Below are 19,489 nucleotides of genomic sequence, written 5' to 3'. Positions count from 1 at the left end.
TTTCTCAAGGAAGGTCGCTGATGCGGGGAAATCTCCGGAAAAGAAACCGAGGAAGTGGCGGGGGGCGGGGGGAGCACGGGGGCGGGGACAGGCGAGCAGAAGCTCTCAGCGAAGCGGACTTCATGGGAATTATCTTTCTTTCGTTTTACCGGACACCCTGCCTATTAAAAGAGGGGGCTGGGAGGGGAGGAGACAGCGTGTGGAGTACATTCTCGATTACTCATAGGGCTTTTTTTTTCAGGGCGTGAAAACCGTGATCTGGATTTATAATCGCCTTATAAAAGCTCCTGAGGCGTTCGAGCACCTGCAAAGAAGCCCCGCGGCTTTGCCGACGAGCTGCCCCAGCCACGGCAGCCTCGTGATTCCCAGCTCCCCGAGCGGTCCCGCCCCCCTCCCCCCCCCCCCGCCTCCCCGCGCCGCGCCGCCACCTCCCGGGCTGCCTGTCTCCTCCTCCGGGCGCCGCGTGCGGGACGGTGCTGGAGCGCGGAGGCAGCAGTTGGAGGCGACGCGGAGCGAAGAGCACGGGCGCGAGGGCGGCCCAGCTCAGCGGGTCCCTGCACGCGGTGCTCTGGAGCACCAGGAGCGCGGGGCTGACTATCGCCGAACCCAGGTGCGTAAACCGCGAGGCCGCCTGGATCTCCCGGTGCCCGCTCTTCATCTGGGTCCTCATCACCTCTGTCTTGTGCCCCCCCACCCCCTATTCTTACCCGACCCTCTCTGGCTAGCCGCCACCTGCCCTCTGAGTACACCCCACCTGCCCTACACACTGCTGGTGTGCTGTGCGGGAATGCCCGCCCTTGCACCCCCTCCGCCCTTGCTCCCCCGCCTCCAGTGAGGTTGGCGCCAGGGGAATTGACGAGGCTGAGATTTGCGTGGAAGCGGAGCGAGAGCGGTTCCCCTGCGCTTTCAGATCGGAAGGCGCGACTCTCGGAGCGGTAACCTGTTACTTCCCCCCCAAAACTGCGGTGGCCCGGCCGCCTGCTTGGCAGTGCGAGGAAGCGCGTGGGGCTGGATGTGGGCAGAGGGCCGCTGTTCCGTGGTGTGTTAGGAGCTCCCCAGACTGAGCCTCGCTCGCTCCCAGGGCCTTAGGCCACCATCAAGGCAGCGCCGACCGCGGAGCAGGGGCGCTGTGCTCCAGACCTGACCCGAAGACCCAAAGCCGCCTCCCCGGGGACAATCCCCTTCCCGCCCGCCTTCCACCTGTCCCGGATCTGTGTGGCGACTTAAGCCAGATCAGCGGAGAGTTGGGTGAAGCAGGAACGGAAACCCTGACCAAGTCTGACTCTGGGCTTCGAGAAAGCTCAGAACGGGGTGGGACGCGAGAGGACCCAGCAAAGCTTCGGCCCCACTGTTTTGTGGGTGTCTTGGAATATAATACAAGGTGATTGTAGTTCTCCGGTCAAGTCTGAGGGAGAACTTAAAAGATGTGCACGCCCCCCTTTTTTTCCTACCTAACCAAAATCCTCAGTCCACGGAGCATCTCGTGTCTGTCTGTCTGTCTTTCTCTCTCTGTCTGTCTCTCTCTCTGTCTCTCTCTGTCTCTCTCTCTCTCTCTCTCTCTCCAGGGAATTAGCCAGACACAACAACGGGAACCAGACACCAAACCAGACGCGCCCGCTGGGTGTACCCTCCCTACCCCACCGCCACTGGTCTGCCAGCGGCTCCGCTGGAAAGCCGCGCACCCAGTCTCCCTTGCCCTTCTAGTTCAGTCTCCCGCACCAGCTGATCCTGCAAGCCCTGAGTACCCCCAGTCTCAACGCCGCGCTCCATCTCTTTCCGCCCTGCCGCTAGGCTGGAGTGCAACCTAGACTCTAAGCTGACTTCACCCCGAGTCCCGGAGCTCGCACGCACGTCCCCCCTCCCCTGGCGCACCCCGATCCAGCCCGCTGGCGGCGGCCCTTCCCTGCCTGCCTCCATATCTCTCTCTCTCTCTCCTTTCCTCTCCTCTCCTCTTCCTCCTCTCCCTTTCCCACCTCTCGCCTGGACATCGGCGGGGTGTGGGGGGGGGGTGCGTCCGCACCTCCAGTCGCCTCCAGGTTGCCGGACCCCGCGAGCCCTCCCCACACAGCTCTCGTTTCTCTTCGCAGCCTGTTTCTGCTCCCGATCAGCTAAGGACCCCGGAGAGCAAAGGCTCCGGAACCACCGAACTGATGGCGTCTTCCACCCCTTCTTCTTCCGCAACCACCTCCAACGCAGGAGCGGACCCCAGTACCTCCAACCTGCGCCCCACAAGTAGGTCCTGCTCCAGTTTCTTACAAAATGGATTGCGGGGGGGAGATGGGAGAAGCACTGAGATGTGGGAAGGCTGAGCTGGCAGAAAGGGGAGAAGGGAAGGTGTAACTGGAAGCTGGAAAGAAATGGGGCCCTGACCTGGGTCCGACTAGAGGTCATTCGATTATCAGGGACGCTCAGCAACCGCCGGGCGCTAGAGAAGGAGACCGTGCGTGGTCTCAGAGGCGGCGACGATGTGAAGCTTGGTTTCGGGGGAGGGGCGGGAGGCGAGTGTTGTTTTTGCGGTGTTGTGTCCGGTCTCCTTGCACGTTGGGGCGACTAGGGTCAGGGCAGGGAGTGGTGTGAAAAGCCGGGAGTCCCAACGGGCACACAGAGTTTTCTGTCTTTGATTTTCGTTGAGCTTGAGATCTGACCCCTTCCTTCCCCCTGTGCGATGCTGGAAACCTATAATCAGCGGAAATTTCGACGTTAATTGTAGCTTTTAGAAAACTCAGGGTCCCTAATTACTCTAAATTTGCATCGAGCTATTGACGAGTGAGGGAGAAGCCAAGGGCGAAAAGGTGCATTAAAGCGTTTGGAGACTGAGCCTCTACATTTCAGACAATTAATTACAGCTCAGAGACTGGGTGGTGAGGGGTGGAGGAGGATCCGGCAGCGTTCAGAGCTTGAAGTGGGGGACCCAGGGGTCTGTCTCACGGTGGGCAGAGAGTGCCCCTCTCCCCTTTCTCCATAGACTTGATGGGAGAAATGGGGTACCTGATAAAACTCGGGGAGATGGGGAGACTGCTTGCCCAGTCCTAGCTCCAACCCCATTTCTAGAATGTCTTTGATTCAGATTGATTTTGTACCTCTCTGTGGGGGCCTGGGAATGTTTTCATTTTTCCAGTGTAGACTGAAATGTCTCCATGTCCCCAATCTATCAGTTTCAGGTTGCAGTGGCCCTGGAATTTCTAGAAAAGAGGGGCTCATGAGTGACATTATGGCTAGAAGGAAGACTTATTGTTGCGTTTTTATGGCACTTTCTATAAGGTTGAGGACAAGGCAGTTACTCCCACCAACAAAGGTGGGGCGACATTATAGAATCAAACCCTTCGCCAACCCCATCTCAACTCCTTGGGCTGCGTTTCAGTTCCCTTTGCTAGCTCCCTTTCACCTAGCTGCCCACTCCCCCTTCAGCTATGAGTACCTACACAACAAAGGGGCTCCGGGAATGTCGCCAGTCTCTCGGTTGCGTGTGAGCTGGGCACTGGCTGGAACAGGAGAGAAGCAAGGCCACATTGTCTGTTGCTCTGGCCTTGATAGATTTCTTTGCCATTCCATCCCCAATACCCCACACCACACACCTTTTGCAGCCTGAAGGGCTTGGGGGACTTTGAAGCCTTGTCTTTCTCCGGACCCCTCCCACTGCCTTTCTAATTCCTAGTGACAGCCTAAGGTGGAATGCAAGTACCTGTGGGTTCCAGACCCAGGAGAGGTGCTAACCAAGTTTGCAGGTGGCCTGGTGTGCCCTGAAACTTCCAAGGACCCAACCTCGAAGTACCTGACCCAGAAACACTGTGTTCACACCTTATGCTGCACTCAAATGCCTGCTTCCCTACCAGTCCTCTCCTGCCCTAGCAGACACACCCAACCTGCCCCACTGGCTGGTTCAGAGTCTCTGTCCCTCCAAGGTCTCCGGAAACTAGCTAGGGCTCAATCCAATCTAGTTCTCTTACTCCTTCACTCCTTGACTTGGGACAGTTAGTCTTTTCTAATCCCCACCCCACTCCCAGTCGTCTCTTTCCTTTTCTTCCATTATAATCTGCTGTGAGTGAATTACCAGTGCCAGAGCTGAGTGACCTTGGAAAACCAGCTTAACCTCTCTGAGCCTCAATGTTTTTTTTTTTTATTTGTAAAATGACTCTTAAATGAAGGTTCTTGGTTCACATGGTTCTGAGGATTAGATGAAAGGGAAAGCACTTTATCAGGTACTCTTTACCTACCAGGTATTATTAATAAGCTTTTGTTTTTGCACCGACTTCCTGTCTGTCACAGGAATTCCATCTTTGACAGGCTATCTCACTGATATCGTGAGGCAGTTTCTTCTCCCACTGAGGCTCTGTTGTGCCTTTGGTTTAATAGATGTCACTCTCCTTATCACAGACAACGCTCTCGCTGAGTTTAACGGACTGGCAGGTTAGGGTGGGGGTGATGTCTCAGCACACCAGGATGTATGCAAGCTCCACTGACACAAGGCAGCTTCTTGTGCTCTTGGTTGGAAGGTGAACCCCAAAGGGAGAGTATGGGAACACCCGGTAGGGAAGGAAATTTGGGGGCAGTACCTGCCACTCTCAGCCCTCCGGGTTAGTGAGAGAGCAGGCTAGAGAAAGAGGGGCCGGGAGGTGGAGGCACACTATTGTCTTCCCCATTCTGGGTCCCACTGAAGAGCAGCCATGCGAGTCCGATCATCTAGTCAAATACTGTTTTTCACCCAATTAATTCCTGAACTCTTTGGCGACCCCATTTCATGCCAGTTTATTCTGAGCTGCCACTCAGCTGGAGACCCGCCAAGAAATTATGAGACATTTAGGTCCCCAGATGCCTCCTGTGTTCCCTTTCCAGGCTGCTGTGGCCGGCTTCTGAGTCTTCCCCGTCGAGGCCAAGGGACAGACTGATGGGCACTGGGCAACTCAAGTAGCCAAGTTCGACTCTGCATGTGGGGTCAGACCTGCCCCACTGTTGACCCCTTTTCCTCCGAAGCCTCTCAGATACAGTTCTGTGCCTAAAGGAGACTGGGGGGGGGGGGGACAGGAAGGGAGCCCAGTGAGGCGATGAGATTTGGCTCCTTGTACTTTACAGGAAAGAGCTTTCAATAAGGAGTACTTGCTAACACCACACACACACACACACACACACACACACACACACACACACACTGCCCTTGAATGGATTCCCCTCCCACCCTTGGAGACTCACTGATCAAATCTTTCTTGCTTTCTAGCTTATGACACCTGGTGCGGTGTAGCCCATGGATGCACCAGAAAACTGGGACTAAAGATATGCGGTGAGTGAAAGGGCCAAAGCCCTTGGCTCTCGGACTTTTTGGGGAGAGTGGGAATTGGAGGGGGAATTCTGGAGGGGGAATTCTGGCTCTCAGAAGGATTTGCTCACTGCCTCTGGCCCATCTGGAAGGACCTTGTTCTTTGGAGGCCACAACCATGGGGCTTCCTCAGTCTGATGCTCTGCCTATAGTCTCCTGAAGGTCGAGCTAGAAAAGGACAGTCCAATCGATGGCTGGCTGGGTGGCCCCCTTTCAGCTTCACCGAAACACTCTGAAAGTGGGCTCCCTCGGCTTGCAATTTTTGCCGCGAGATGTCATAGTAAGCCATATTTGTTCTTTGGGTCTCAGAAACCACGAAAAAGGTTGGCCTGCTGCCTTAAGGCGCCTGCCTGAGGGCGGTGTGGGGGCTCAGGCCTGAGCGCTTGTCTAGTTTGCCCTTGAACCAGTAGAGGGGAGCGAAGGCGGGGCGGGGGGGGGGCAGAGAAGGGGGCGCGGTAGAGGAAAGGGGACGTCGGTCACGATTTGCCAGAGAGGAAGAAAAATAGATCTGGGAGCTGGAGAGAAGAACTGCTCTCCGGAGGCGTGAAGGTCTGAAATGAAAACGCCCACGGGTTTTGATTTTTTTTTTTTCCGGTACGGGGGGAAAAAAATTGTTCGAAGGGATACAGCCGAGTGGCTCTGGCTGAACAATGAGGAGTAGCTTCCTTGCTACATTTCACCGTCTAAAATCTTCAGCCTTATCTGGCTAGAAAATACGGACATCCCGGGGAAGATTAACGAGGAGCTTATTAAAGAGCCATCCATCAGCCGCTGCGCGGGAGATAGTGCGGAGCCCGTGCGGCGCACGCACGCCCCACGCGCCCCAGGCTGGTCTGCAAGCCGGGGGCTCTCTGAGCTTGATCTCAGCTTCCTGGAATCTCCCTGAAGGCTGTAGCACTGGGAACCATAGCTGAAAAGTGGGGTTATTTAAGCAGCTTAAGCCATCCCCCAACCCCACTGCTCTCTCTCTCCACCCTCTCGCTCTGCTGAGTGGCCCCTCGCTGCATTTCTGAGGTTCTGTCCGCTGATCCCAGAAGCTGCATTTGCACGGAGAGGCTCATTTCATTCCGGAGACCGAGGCTGCTTCCAAGGGAAGCCCAGCCTTGCGGCGGCTTGGCCCCAGGGTTTAGCCCGCCCCACAGCACTCAGGCTCCCGGGGCTCGGCCGCGCCGGGCACCAGCGTGGGGCAGCTGGCGGCGGCTGAGCTTTGTTCTATAAATAGCCCCCTCCCCCAGCCGCCATTCCTGCTTAATGGCCCGTTTCGCGCCGGGTCCCTTCCGCAGCTAGGCGCCCGCCTTCTGCAGCCGTCATTGTCAAGCAGTCGGGCGAGCAGAACCCTGGCGGTGCCCATGGTCTGGGACTGGGGGTTGGGTGGGGGGTGGTGTAGACCTTGGGTTCCAGTGGCCCAGGACCTGAAAGAGGGGGGCAGCTTCCACCTAGCCCTATCAGGATTTTCTGACTTTGAACTCCCGGTAGGGCTCTGGGCTGCCCAGACTCTACCCCCACCCTCAACACCAATCCGTGAGAATAAAAGGCCTCATTGCTCCCTTGGTGGGCACACCCGAGGCGCCCGGAAACCTTGAACCCTCAGGAAAGAGTTGCACATTGCTGGGTCCGGGGATAAGAGTCCCCCAGTTTACTTCAGCTCTCCCATCGCTGCCGCCCAGCTCCGTGAAGGAGGGCGCTTGGACATTTGGGGGGGGGGGCATCTCTGAGGAACCTGAGAATTCTTAATTGCATGTAAATGCCAGCCTCTGTGGTTTGAGAGAGCTGATAATTTGTGAAGGGGAAATTGCCTTGGGCGAAATCACTTGTGGGGCCACAGGTGGGGAGGCTCCACTGTAGGTGTGATTCTGAAAGGAAACAGAAACACTTTAGAGGAGCCTTTTCACACCTTGGAGCAGCTCTTGACATTCTGTTTTAATCTAGGAGAAGCAGAGTGATCATTTGGTTTGGGTCCCAAAGCCCCTTGGCCCTCTCCCTCCTTTCATCCCATACCTTTTATGGGTTTGAAAGGACTTGACACAAGGCAGGTTAGTGTGACTTTTCACATTAACACAGCCGGGAGATGGGGGCACTTCTTCCCACCACCAAATCTGTTGCCTTAGACCACCCCCATAAGCATCATCAGCAGTGCCACACCCCCTCTCCTGAAAGCCAGGGGATGAAGTTGGCAGGAAAGCTGGTCATGGGGGGAGGTGACACCCTTAGCTCTGGGGGGCAGAATATCCTGAGACAGCAGTCAGGAAGTGGAGAGTGGGGTGGCTGTAGGCATAGGGGCCTGACCTAAATAGGAGTTGACTGGGGAGCCATGAGTCCTGACTCCCGACCTGGCAGACTTGTCCCTGTGTCCTTGCTCCTCCACATTTAGAAGTGCAGAGATCCCAAACTGACAGCCACTTACAGCTACCCCCACCCCCCAGCTGTTTTATTTCACCCACACAGTATCTCTGATTGTATGTATATGTCTAATTTTCTTATGAGTTGCCAATGTTTAAAAACAGAGCAAATATTTTACATCGATGGTTTCTCTTGAGACTAAGTGGGGAAGGGGCAGGTGGTTGAGAAACCTGCCAGGGTACTGTGAGTCACGTGAGTGGCTGAAAACTCAGAAAAACAGCCTCTTCTAAATAGTGTGACCACATGCTACATCTTGGTAAACAAGATCAGGACTTGGGTTTGAACTCCCACCCCCACCCACTGTACCCTTAAGTTATGCACAATTTAAACCAGCCCACTTGGAAACAGCTGGTTACAGCTGGTGCTGTCAGCTTCCTCACACTCCCATCTCATAGTGCGCCCTCCCTCCCCCCACCAAAGTAACCAGCACCAGATTCTGTTTGGTGCAGAGGTGAAATCATGAGAGAATTTTCCTCCTGTTCTCTCTAGGAAGCTAGCCAGTGTCACAGCCTTTCCCAAAGCCAACTCAGCTTCATCACTTCTCTTTTACCTCTTAAGAGGTTACCAGTTACACCGAGTTTAAAACTAGATGTTCACAACTGGGGTGGAGTATTCCAGGAAGTATAGTCAATTCCAGTCTCAGGGAGGGATTTCGGCTTCTAGGACCCCAGACTAGCCAGGAAAGTCTTCAATACACAGATTTTATTCCATGCCATCATCCTTGGAAAAGCACATGGTTCCTTCCAGAATCTCTCAGAGTCCATACAGACCTGAACTACTGACATTTTTTGGAGATATCCAGTGTTTTAGAAAACAGCTTCCTAAAATGTATTGTTTCAATAACAATGCACATTACACATTTCTGTTTCTAAGTTAATGTTTTAAAATATGAAGTACAATGCAAAATTATTCATACAGTAAGTACAGAATTTCTAGAGAATATTGATTCTTAGTATAGGACAGGAACCCTGAAATGGGATGCAGGTTTAGAGCAATGTCATAATGTTCATCTCTGAACCCCTGCAAGACCTCTCTGAAAATGCCTGTCAAGACCTCCTTTGGAGATAATATCCAAAGCCCAAATGAAAGTGCTCTATTTTGCAGTTGTCTGGAAGAAAGGAGTTTCTTTTTTTTTAATTATCTTTATTTATTTATTTGAATAGAGACAGCCAGAAACTGAGTGGGACACAGGTGATAGAGAGGGAGAGAGACACCTGCAGCCCTGCTTCACCACTTGTGAAGCTTTTCCCCTGCAGGTGGGGCCAGGGGCTCGAACCTGGGCCCTTGCACACTGCAACATGTGTGCTCATCCAGGTGCACCACCACCCAGCCCCTAAGAAAGAAGTTTCTTTTATTTATTTATTTATTTGCCTCCAGGGTTATTTCTGGGACTCAGTGCTCGCACCACGAATCCACTGCTCCTGGAAGCCCTTCCCCTCCCCCTTTTGTTGCCCTTGTTGTTTTATTGTTGTCATGGTTATTATTGGTGCTGTTATTAATGTCGTTGTTGGATAGGACAGAGAGAAATGGAGAGGAGGAGAAGAAAAAGATAGGCACCTGCAGAAGTGTTTCACCACTTGTGAAACAACCCTTCTGCAGGTGGGGAGCTGGGGGCTCGAACCGGGACCCTTACAAAGACAGAGAGGGGGAGAGAAAGATAGACACCTGCAGACCTGCTTCACCACTTGTGAAGCAACCCTCCTGCAGGTGGGGACCTGGGGGCTCGAACCCTGACCCCTACGCAGGTCCTTGCGCTTTGTGCCATGTGCACATAACCCGCTGAGCTACCGCCGACCCCCAAGAAAGGAGTTTCTAAGGCACTTCACAGTAGAAAAACTGGGCTTCCCAAGGAAGTGAGTCAGAACTAAAGGAGGAAAAGTAATAATAGTCAAAGTCCCAAAGTAGTTCAGCTGGTTAGACCCTCCCTTTCTCCTCTTGGAGGTCACATAGATTTGCTCTTCCCAGCCTGGCAAATTCCATAATCAATGCCTGAGGAGCTGGAACTCAATCTGGAATTCAGGGGACCCTACATCCCTCTGGCAAATGAGTGCTGCTTCCTGGTTTTGACTCTGGGGGTTTGGTGTAAAAGTCTTAGAGAGTAGAAGAGGGGAGGGAAAAGATACAACTCCATCCGTAGTTCCAAATACAGAGCCATGTTGGTGTGTAGTTAGCCCCTCCTGACGTCCTTTAGAGCTTTAGGGATATGATTAAAAGATGTTGGCAACATCTTTTAAGATGTTTAAGATGAAGGGTCTGGTGCCTCATCATCCCTCCAAAAATAGAGCCTGTTCCTATGTGTGGGAGGATTCTAATCACCACAGTCTCTCCTGTATGCCTCCTTCCTCCATCCTTTGCCTTGAATTGCAGTCCTGGGGACAGAAAGCTGAATTCTCCAGATTAGCTCGCTTCTCCTTGAATCTCTTGGGATCTTCCTCCAAGGCTGCCTTGTGACTCCCCAAGCATCTCCCTATCTACAAAGACAGTTTTGGGGTCACTAGGAAGCTTAGAACTTTCTTCTTTTTGGTGTGTTGCCTTTCAGGCAGAGACTGATCAGGGAGGGAGCAGGTCTGCAGACCGGAGCCCCAGAGGGATGGGTGGAGGTACTGAAGGACAGGGAGAATTGGCTGAGTTTCTAGGCCATTTGGCTCAGTCCACTGATGGTGGCTTTTGCACTGTTTTCCTCAAAAGGGAGAAGATATCCATGCCTTCTGAGAGGCAGAGGTCAGACATTTTGAGTCTCACCCTAAGTTTGGAATGTTCTTAAATGGCTTTCTGTAAGTCACTAGCTTTTTTATAACACTGGTCACTGCCAACCAAACTAAGCGCCTGGAGTAAAGGCCTCCATGTCCTTTATCTGTCCTCATCCTAAATGCTTGTGTGTGGCAGCTGTGCTCTACTGGCCGAACTATCACCTGGGAATACTCTCTCTTTTTTTATAAATAATTATTAAAAAAATACAAAAAGTAAGGGCCACCTGGTTACACACTCACATTACAGTGGGCAAGGACCCAGGTTCGATCCCCAGGCCCCCACTGCAGGGGAAAAGTCTCACAAGTGGTGAACCAGGGCTGCAGATGTCTTTCTCTCTCTCCCTATCTCCTCCTCCCCTCTCAGTTTCTTTCTGCCAATAATAATTTAAAAAGTACAAGAATTATTTACTAATGAGAGTAAGGTTAGCGGAGAGACATTTATAGCACCACTCTGGCACATGTGGTGCTGGGGATTGAACTTGGGACCTCGTGCTTTGAAGCCCAATGTGTGTGTGTGTGTGTGTGTGTGTGTGTGTGTGTGTGTGTGTGTGTGTTCTGCTACCTGTGTTTTGTATATTCACTGGGGCTGGTGCATGCACATAAACCCACCATTCTTGGTAGTCATTTTTTCCTTTTATTTCTTTAAAAAAATTTTTATTATCTTTATTTATTTATTGGATAGAGACAGCCAGAAATTGAGAGCAAAGGGGGTGATAGAGAGGGAGACAGACACCTGCAGCCCTGCTCCACCACTTGTGAAACTTTCACTCTGCAGGTGGGGGCTGGGGGCTTGAACCTGGGTCCTTGTGCCCTGTAGTGTGTGAACTTAACCAGGTCCACCACCACCTGGCCCCTCCTTTTCTTTCCTTTATGATAATGACAGAGAAAAATAGGGTGAGAGAGTGCAAACGCGCTGCACCACTGTTCCACTGCTTGTGAAGCTTCCCCCTCCCTTCAGATAGGAACAAGTGGCTTGAACCTAGAGCCTCTAGTCCGGTAATGTGCACCACTCCCTGGTGCCAGATTTTAAGCTTTCTCATATTCCCTCAGTCCTTCCTCACTGCTAGTCCTTACCTGTTGCTGAGAAGTTATTCTGATGCAGTCTCCGCCCCCAGGTTTTTCTATGCCCCGCTAAATCCTAGAGTGCCCCCTTTCAATCAATCCTGGCCCTACACGTCACCCCTGGTTGTCGCCCAATAAAAAGCCCCCTCACCCCTCCCCTCGCTCTCTCTGGGCTCTCGGCTCTCCCTCTCTGAGGTCTCGCTCCCTGCTCTCCCCCGTGGTCGGCCATTGCTGGCTGGCTCCACGTGGTCTGAACCAAACCTCCCCCCCATCCTATAATAAAGATTTGTGTACCCCTTTGCTCTGGACGTCCGCTCTCTTTTCCGCGGTGCAGCCCGACACTGGACCGCCGCAACAACACTTACCCTTTCTCTCTCTGCGAGTTCCTCCTCCCTTCTTTCCTTTGTTGGCCTTCCTCCTCCTCTGCTAGTTTTTCTCCTTCCCTCCTGCTGACTCTCTCCCTCTTTCTCCTCCTCTCCCTCTCCCTCTGGTAGCCCATCTACCCCCTGCTGGCAGTGTCCTCTCCGGTTTTGTCCCTTCTTTCAAAACCCCATCCTGAGGCTGGGCACTGGAGTGGAAGCTGTCCCTTTGACTTAAATCTGATTTCACTGTGATGTTGCGGGTAGAGAATGGACTTCGTTTGCAATTTTCTCTCTTGCATGAATAGGTCTGTGCCACTGATGACACTTGACACTGCCCAGCAGCACCTAAGCCTTGACACTCCATTTCTTCTCAGGAGAAATGAGAACCTGCTGGAAGAGCCAACCTAGGCCAGCTACTATCCCCCTTAAGGCAGGGAAGTTCAATGTACCCCGTCTCCCCACCTCTGACCCTGCATCTTGTGCCATAGGCTTCCTGCAAAGGACCAACAGTCTGGAAGAGAAGAGCCGACTTGTGAGTGCCTTCAAGGAGAGACAGTCCTCTAAGAATCTTCTTTCCTGTGAAAACAGTGACAGAGATGGCCGATTCCGGCGCACGGAGACTGACTTTTCCAACCTGTTTGCTCGAGGTAGAACCCTGCCCCACCCTAGTCTAGTAACTTCTTTATTTGAGTTTATTGACCCTTTCCTGACACTTAGCTTCTTTTACCAATAATAACCATAGTTTTCTCTAAACCATTATGAAACTGCTTTTTCTGACATGTGCCTTCCCTGTGACCCAGAACTCTGCCCATCATTTGGGAAGCTGAATGACAGCAGTCGTAGGAGCTCTGATATCACCCATAAAGACAAATGCAGGGGAGGGGTAAATAGCATAATGATTATGCAAAGAGACTCTCATGCCGGAAGCTCCGAAGTCCCAGGTTCAATCCCCTGCACCACCATAAGCCAGAGCTGAGCAGTGCTCTGGTTAAAAAAAAAAAAAAAAAAAAAAGACAAATGCAAATCCACAGAATCTCAGAATCCAAAGAAATCTCACATATAAGAAAATTTAGAGGAGCCAGCTGGTGGCACACCTGACTAAGCACACCCATTACGATGCATAGGGACCCAGGTTCAAGGCCCTGGTCCCCACCCTTGGGGGGGGTGAAGCAGGGCTGCAGGTGTCTCTCTCCCCCTCAATTCCTCTCTTCTATGCAATATATAAATAAATAAAATACTTATTAAGAAAAAGAGAATTTAGTGGTCTCCCCCCTTTTATTTTTTGTCATTGCTGAGGCTTCAGTACTCTAAGTTGACTTTTTCATATAGAGACACAGGGGATAGGGGGTTGGGGAAGGGGAGAAATACACAGCACTGATGCTTCCCCCCGTGTGATAGTAGGGCCCAGTCTTGAACTTGGGTCATACACATGGAAAAGCCAGCACACCGTCCAGATGACCTATCTTTTTTTTAATATTTATGTATTTATTTCCCTTTTGTTGCCCTTGTTTTTTTTAATATTTATTCCCTTTTGTTGCCCTTGTTGTATTGTTGTACTATTGGGGCATCATGTATAGGCAATCTACTTCTGGCTATGGCTGACAACTTCAGTTGGAGCCCCTTAAAGCTTTCTTTCTTTTTTTTCTTTTAATTAATTAATTAATTAATTTAAAAAGGAGACATTAGCAAAGCCATAGGATAAGAGGAGTACAACTCCACACAATTCCCACAGTCTCCATATCCCACCCCCACCCCCCATAGCTTTCCTATTCTTTATCCCTCTGGGAGCATGGACCCAAGGTCATTGTGGGATGCAGAAGGTAGACAGTCTGGCTTCTGTAATTGCTTCCCCACTATACATGGGCATTGACTGGTTGGTCCATCCTTAAAGCTTTCTTCCCTGGCTAATCCTCCAACCTGAGTCTGGCAGAGGCTGTAACCCACAATCACCTCCAGGCATACCAAAGTTCAAACACGGTCATCTCCGTATTGCAGTTCTAGCGTCTAGTCGAAGGATAACCACAGCAAACCACCCTCTTCAGCGGAGACCTCAGACTGCCCACAGGAGCCTTACTCACTGCCATCAAAAGGTCAAGTGCAGAGCCAGGGAGATAGCTTATCCAGTAGCGGGCACCTTGCTATGTGCTTAGCTCAGATTCACACTTCAGCACCACATGAGAGCTGCTATGGTATTTCTCCCTATTTGTCTGTCTCTCTTTTTCATTCAGTCTGAATGAAAACAGTGGTCTGGAGCAGTGAAATCATGCATACACAAGTTGTCAGCTGTGGGAGGGAAAAAAAGTATTAAGCACATTATAAAACCGAACCAAAAACCCAGTGTCAGCCAGGTGTAAAGGGATATATTTAGTAACAAGCGACCAAGACAGAGACTCCTAACATCAAAAATGTGACAGGTGCCCTGTCAACCTACAAATGGAAAATGTCAAGGGCAGACATACTGTGACTTCTCAAAACTTCCACTCCATTTATAGACAGTCTAACAGAAAAACATCTGTGACTCCTCAGGCATATGCAAACCTTCTATGTGCATTTCCTGGGCATATAGGATATGGGATTTTTAACATGTATACAGTAGCCTGGAACACAGTGGGACTTGTAAAGATATCACGAGTGATTAATGGAGAATTCTAGATTGAGAAAATGCAGATGAGTCAGGTGAGAACCACTCCTTGGTTTGGGCCTTTTCCCCCCTTCAGATCTGCTTCCAGCTAAGAACGGGGAGGAGCAGACGGTGCAGTTCCTGCTGGAGGTGGTGGACATTCTCCTCAACTATGTCCGCAAAACATTTGACCGCTCCACCAAAGTACTGGACTTCCATCACCCACACCAGCTGCTGGAAGGCATGGAGGGTTTTAACTTGGAGCTCTCTGACCATCCTGAGTCCCTGGAGCAGATCCTGGTTGACTGCAGAGACACCCTAAAGTATGGAGTTCGCACAGGTAAGGGCTAGTGCCAGGAGCACAAGTAGCAGGAGACTTACCTATATTGCAACGAAATGTTGTTACTGTATAGCTAATTCGGACAATACCAGACTCAGGTTGAAGGAGAAACAGCTCCTAGGGATGAGGGCAGAAAAGTAATCACTGCTTAGTAATCGCTGACCTTGGGCAGTGATAGTTGGTAGAAGGTGCCAACTCTAGCAAACCCTCCTTGTCCTTTCTTATTGTAAAAGGTACATGGTGCTATGTCAAGTTCTAGATAAAGTGTTTTCACTTTTTTTTTCATTTTTAATTATTATCTTTATTTATTTGATAGAGACAGCTAGATATTGAAAGGGAACGGGGAGATAGAGTGGAAGAGTGGCAGAGAGACACCTACAGGCCTGCTTCACCGCTCGTGAAGCGTTCCCCCTGCAGATGAGGACCAGGGACTTGAACCTGCATCCTTGTGCACTGTGATGTGAGTGCTTTACCAGGTGCGCCACCACTTGGCCCCAGTGTTTTCACTTTTTAAAAAATATTTTACTTATTTTCCTTTTTTCTTTTTTTTGCCCTTGCTGTTTTTATCATTGTTGTGGTTATTATTATTGTTGTTATTGATGTTGTTGTTTCCAGATAGGACAGAGAGAAATGGAGAGAGGAGGGGAAGACAGAGAGGGGGAGAGAAAGCTAGACACCTGCAGACCTGCTTCACCGCCTGTGAAGCGACTCCCCTGCAGGTGGGGAGCTGGAGGCTCGAACCAGAGTCCTCGAATTTCACAATTTCATGCTGTGCGTGCTTAACCTTAATGCTGTGCTACAGCCCAACCCCATCACTTTTTTTTAAAGATGTATGTATGTATGTATGTATGTATGTATGTATGTATGTATAAGAGAGGGAGAGCTCGAGCATGAGTAGAGCTTAAACTGGGATCCTTAGCCTGTCTTTGCACTTCTCACCCTGTGAGAATAACCCTTTGGGCCACCACCTGACCCCCAATATTTTGTGTTTTAAAGATACACATAGGGGGGTCGGGCGGTGGCGCAGTGGGTTAAGCGCATGTGGCGCAAAGCACAAGGACCTGCGTAAGGATCCCGGTTCGAGCCCCCAGCTCCCCACTGCAGGGGAGTCACTTCACAGGCGGTGAAGCAGGTCTGCAGGTGTCTATCTTTTCTCCCCCTCTCTGTCTTCCCCTCCTCTCTTCATTTCTCTCTGTCCTATCCAACAACGAAAAACATCAACAATGGCAATAATAATAACCACAACGAGGCTACAACAACAAGGGCAACAAAAGGGGGAAAAAATGGCCTCCAGGAGCGGTGGATTCATGGTGCAGGCACCGAGCCCAGCAATAACCCTGGAGGAAAAAAAAAAATAAAGATACACATAGACCTTTTGTATTCCTTTGAAGTTCAGATGCCTGAACTGGGTGGGGTTGGTAACATAATGGTTAGCCAAAGAGACTCTCATGCCTGAGGCTCCAAAATCACAGGTTCCCCTGCAGCACCGTAAAAGTGCTCTAGTTATAAAGAGTGAAGTTCAAACACCTGGAGTCACAACTCCTGTTTCCAGCAGGGAGTCCTCGAGGCTGCCCTTTAGCATCTTTTTTGTTTCAGAAACCCTCTGATCAACAATACTGGCTAAAATGGCTAGTTTCCAATTGCAATAAATTCAAGGGTTTGTTTGTTTGTTTTGTTCTGGGAGTGAAGTTGGAGTTAGATTCTCTACTGTCTTTCCTTACTCCAGCCTGCCTTTGCTGGGCCCTTGGGCAGGCAGAGCTATAGGAAATGGTAGGCCATGAACAGTTACCACCACAGGGGAGCCCCAAAGGCCACAACTCTTAGCCCTGTGTTCTTTTCAGGTTTTGTTTTGTTTTGTTTTTTTGCTCTCTTTTGTTTTCCCTGTCATTCTTCTTAATCATTTAAAGATAGACTTAATGATCAAGATAAGGAGGCTGGGGACTATGGGATGAATAAGGTTATCAGCTGTCAAGACCAAAGTATTATAGTGCAATAATGAGGCTGACCAAAGAGATTATTTTATTTGATTTTTGCCACCAGGGTTATCAATGGGGCTCTGTGCCTATGCAACTCCACCATTCCAGACAGCCTTTTTTTTTTCTTTGCCTCCAGGGTTATTGCTGGGGCTCAGTGCCTGCACTATGAATCCACTGCTCCTGGAGGCTATTTTTACCCTTTTGTTTCCCTGGTTGTTTATTGTTGTTGTTATTGTTGTTGTTGCTGTTGTTGTTGGATAGGACGGAGAGAAATCAAAGGAGAAGGGGAAGAGAAAGATAGACACCTGCAGACCTGCTTCACCGCTTGTAAAGCGACCTCCCTGCAGGTGGGGAGCCAGGGGGCTTGAACCGAGATCCTTAAGCCAGTTGCTGCGCTTTCCACCATGTGTGCTTAACCCATTGCCTGCCCCCCCCCCCAGACAGCCATTTTTTCTTTCCTCTTTCCTAAAGGGTGACAGGCAGACAGAAATAGAGAGAGAGAGAGAGAGAGAGAGAGAGAGAGGAGAAGACACTACAACACCCATACACTGCTCATGAAAATTCTCTCCTGCGCACACGCCTATGTAGTGGTGTAGGACTCAAACCCAGGTCCTGTGCATGGTAACGTGCACTCTACCAGCTGAACCACCTACTGCCCGACCCCAAGAGATATTTTAAAATAATGAACCCCAAGTAACTTTCATGATCTGTCAACACCACTGGAGTAAGAGTAGTTTCCTCGACTAAAAAAGATGGATAAGATTCAGTTATACCACAATGCCTGTAATTTCTACAGAAAAGAACTCCTCTGTTTAGTTACATCTCACCTCAGTCAGAGGACTGATCTACTCCTGATGGAGATCAGGTAGTGTTGCTTGACTGGATTTTTTTTTTTTTAATTCTTGGTTTGTTTGTTTTTTTCTTTTCTTCAGTGCTAGCATTATGAATCCACTGCTCCTGGTGGCCATTTTTCATTTTTATTGGGTAGAACTGACAGAAAATGAGGGGAGGGGAGGGGAGGAAGAGAGACAGATAGTCACCTGCAGACTTGCTTCACTACCTTTGAGGCGACCTTCCCAACCCCCCACAGGTGGGGAGCCAGGGGTTCAAACCAGGATCCTTGTGTGGGTCTACCTGCCCCCCCAAAAAAAAAATTCTCTATGAAGGTTTTAACTTGACTTGTTCTGATGGGCTTCATTTTCTCAGTTAACACTACTTTCTCAGAGGAACAAGAACACTGTTGTATTAGTGCAGTCTAGCAGTGTTTTCACAAAAAAAAAAAAAAAAAAGCAACTGTGATTTGTTACACAGCAACTCATATTGCCTGAGGAACTAAAAGCATCACATGGTCAGAGAAGCATGGACTCATTAGTCCAATGTATGAATCCATTTAGGTATTTAGCCTACAGCCATCCATCCCTGTTCTTCACAGCAGCTTTTGTAGCAGATATTTGCATTTATAAAGTTCATGATCTTCTAGGCAGTTGTACTGCATCTGGGGTATTGACCCTGGCACAGTTTCTCATTGCTGCCCTGTGAAAACAGTCCCTGTTGGCTAGTTTTCAATTCATTTAGCTATCAGACGAATAGGGCAAACCCTGTAGGTAGCTACATACAGTGGGAGGCTTTTTCTTTTTCAATTTAAGGATGTTAGTGATAAAAATAATGAGTTGAGTTTTAATAGTGAAACATACTTATCTGGGTACAGTCTGTAAAGGGGTGATGATGACATTTGGGAATCGCTATAAATTCACAGAAATCTTCTATCAAAAGCACGAGTATATAGAGACTCGTCATGAACTGAAGACAGCACTAGTCATCCATTAGCCGCAGTAGACACACTGACATTTCTTTTTTTTTTTCTAAAACTTTTTGTTATTAAATAAATTCCATCTTATATAATAAATAGAAATATATTAATTTTTTCACTTAAACAAATGTAGAATAGCTTAGTGAGCGCTGTACAACCAACACGCAGCTTCAACCATTAGCAGCTCTTGGCCAGTTTTGTTTCACCTATGTTCCTAATCTTACTTCTCACTTCGAAATAGAAGTAAATCCCCAACATCCTGTTTTGTTCCTAAGTATCCCTCATCCTCAAGAACCCTTTAAAAATAATAACCACAATGTTACTGTCATGTCAACCCCCGCTCAAACCTACCATTCAGAAATGTCAGAGTTGACATCCAAGTGTTCAGTCATCCTAGAAATGTCTTGTGTTTATTATAAATAAATGTCTTGTTTTGTAAAATATTTATTCGTTTATTTTCCCTTTTGTTGCCCTTGTTGTTTTATTTATTGTTGTGGTTATTATTGTTGTTCTTGATGTTGTCGTTGTTGGATAGGACAGAGAGAAGTGGAGAGAGGAGGGGAAGACAGAGAGGGGCGAGAGAAAGACAGACACCTGCAGACCTGCTTCACCGCCTGTGAAGCGACTCCCCTGCAGGTGGGGAGCCGACTCGAACCAGGATCCTTAAGCCGGTCCTTGCACTTGGTGCCACGTGCGTTTAACCTGCTGCGCTGCTGCCCAACTCCCAAATAAATGTCTTATTTATAAGTTGAGCTCAAGATTTAGATAACTCCCTCACCTTGCAATTGGTCAATGTGCCTCCTAGTCAATTTCCCCTCTGTCTCTTTTTTCTTGAAAGTTTATTGGTTGAAAAACATT

At 49.7% G+C, this 19,489-nt stretch overlaps 1 protein-coding gene across 1 annotated transcript in view; it reads left to right on the top strand.

The window, feature by feature from the left end:
* Positions 1-446: 446 nt before the first annotated feature.
* Positions 447-19,489, top strand: part of GAD1 (glutamate decarboxylase 1) — a 56,805-nt gene continuing 37,762 nt past the window's right edge. The window contains exons 1-5 of the mRNA XM_007534532.3: positions 447-610; positions 2,088-2,232; positions 5,213-5,275; positions 12,374-12,532; positions 14,603-14,845. Coding sequence (XP_007534594.1) covers positions 2,151-2,232; positions 5,213-5,275; positions 12,374-12,532; positions 14,603-14,845 — 547 coding nt within the window. The 5' untranslated portion in view covers positions 447-610; positions 2,088-2,150. The remainder of the gene's footprint in view (positions 611-2,087; positions 2,233-5,212; positions 5,276-12,373; positions 12,533-14,602; positions 14,846-19,489) is intronic.

The sequence above is a fragment of the Erinaceus europaeus genome, chromosome 18 (genome assembly GCF_950295315.1).
Source record: "Erinaceus europaeus chromosome 18, mEriEur2.1, whole genome shotgun sequence".
NCBI lineage: Eukaryota > Metazoa > Chordata > Mammalia > Eulipotyphla > Erinaceidae > Erinaceus > Erinaceus europaeus.
The sequence above is the reverse complement of the archived record's forward strand: the minus strand, read 5'-3'. Positions and strand labels throughout refer to the sequence as shown.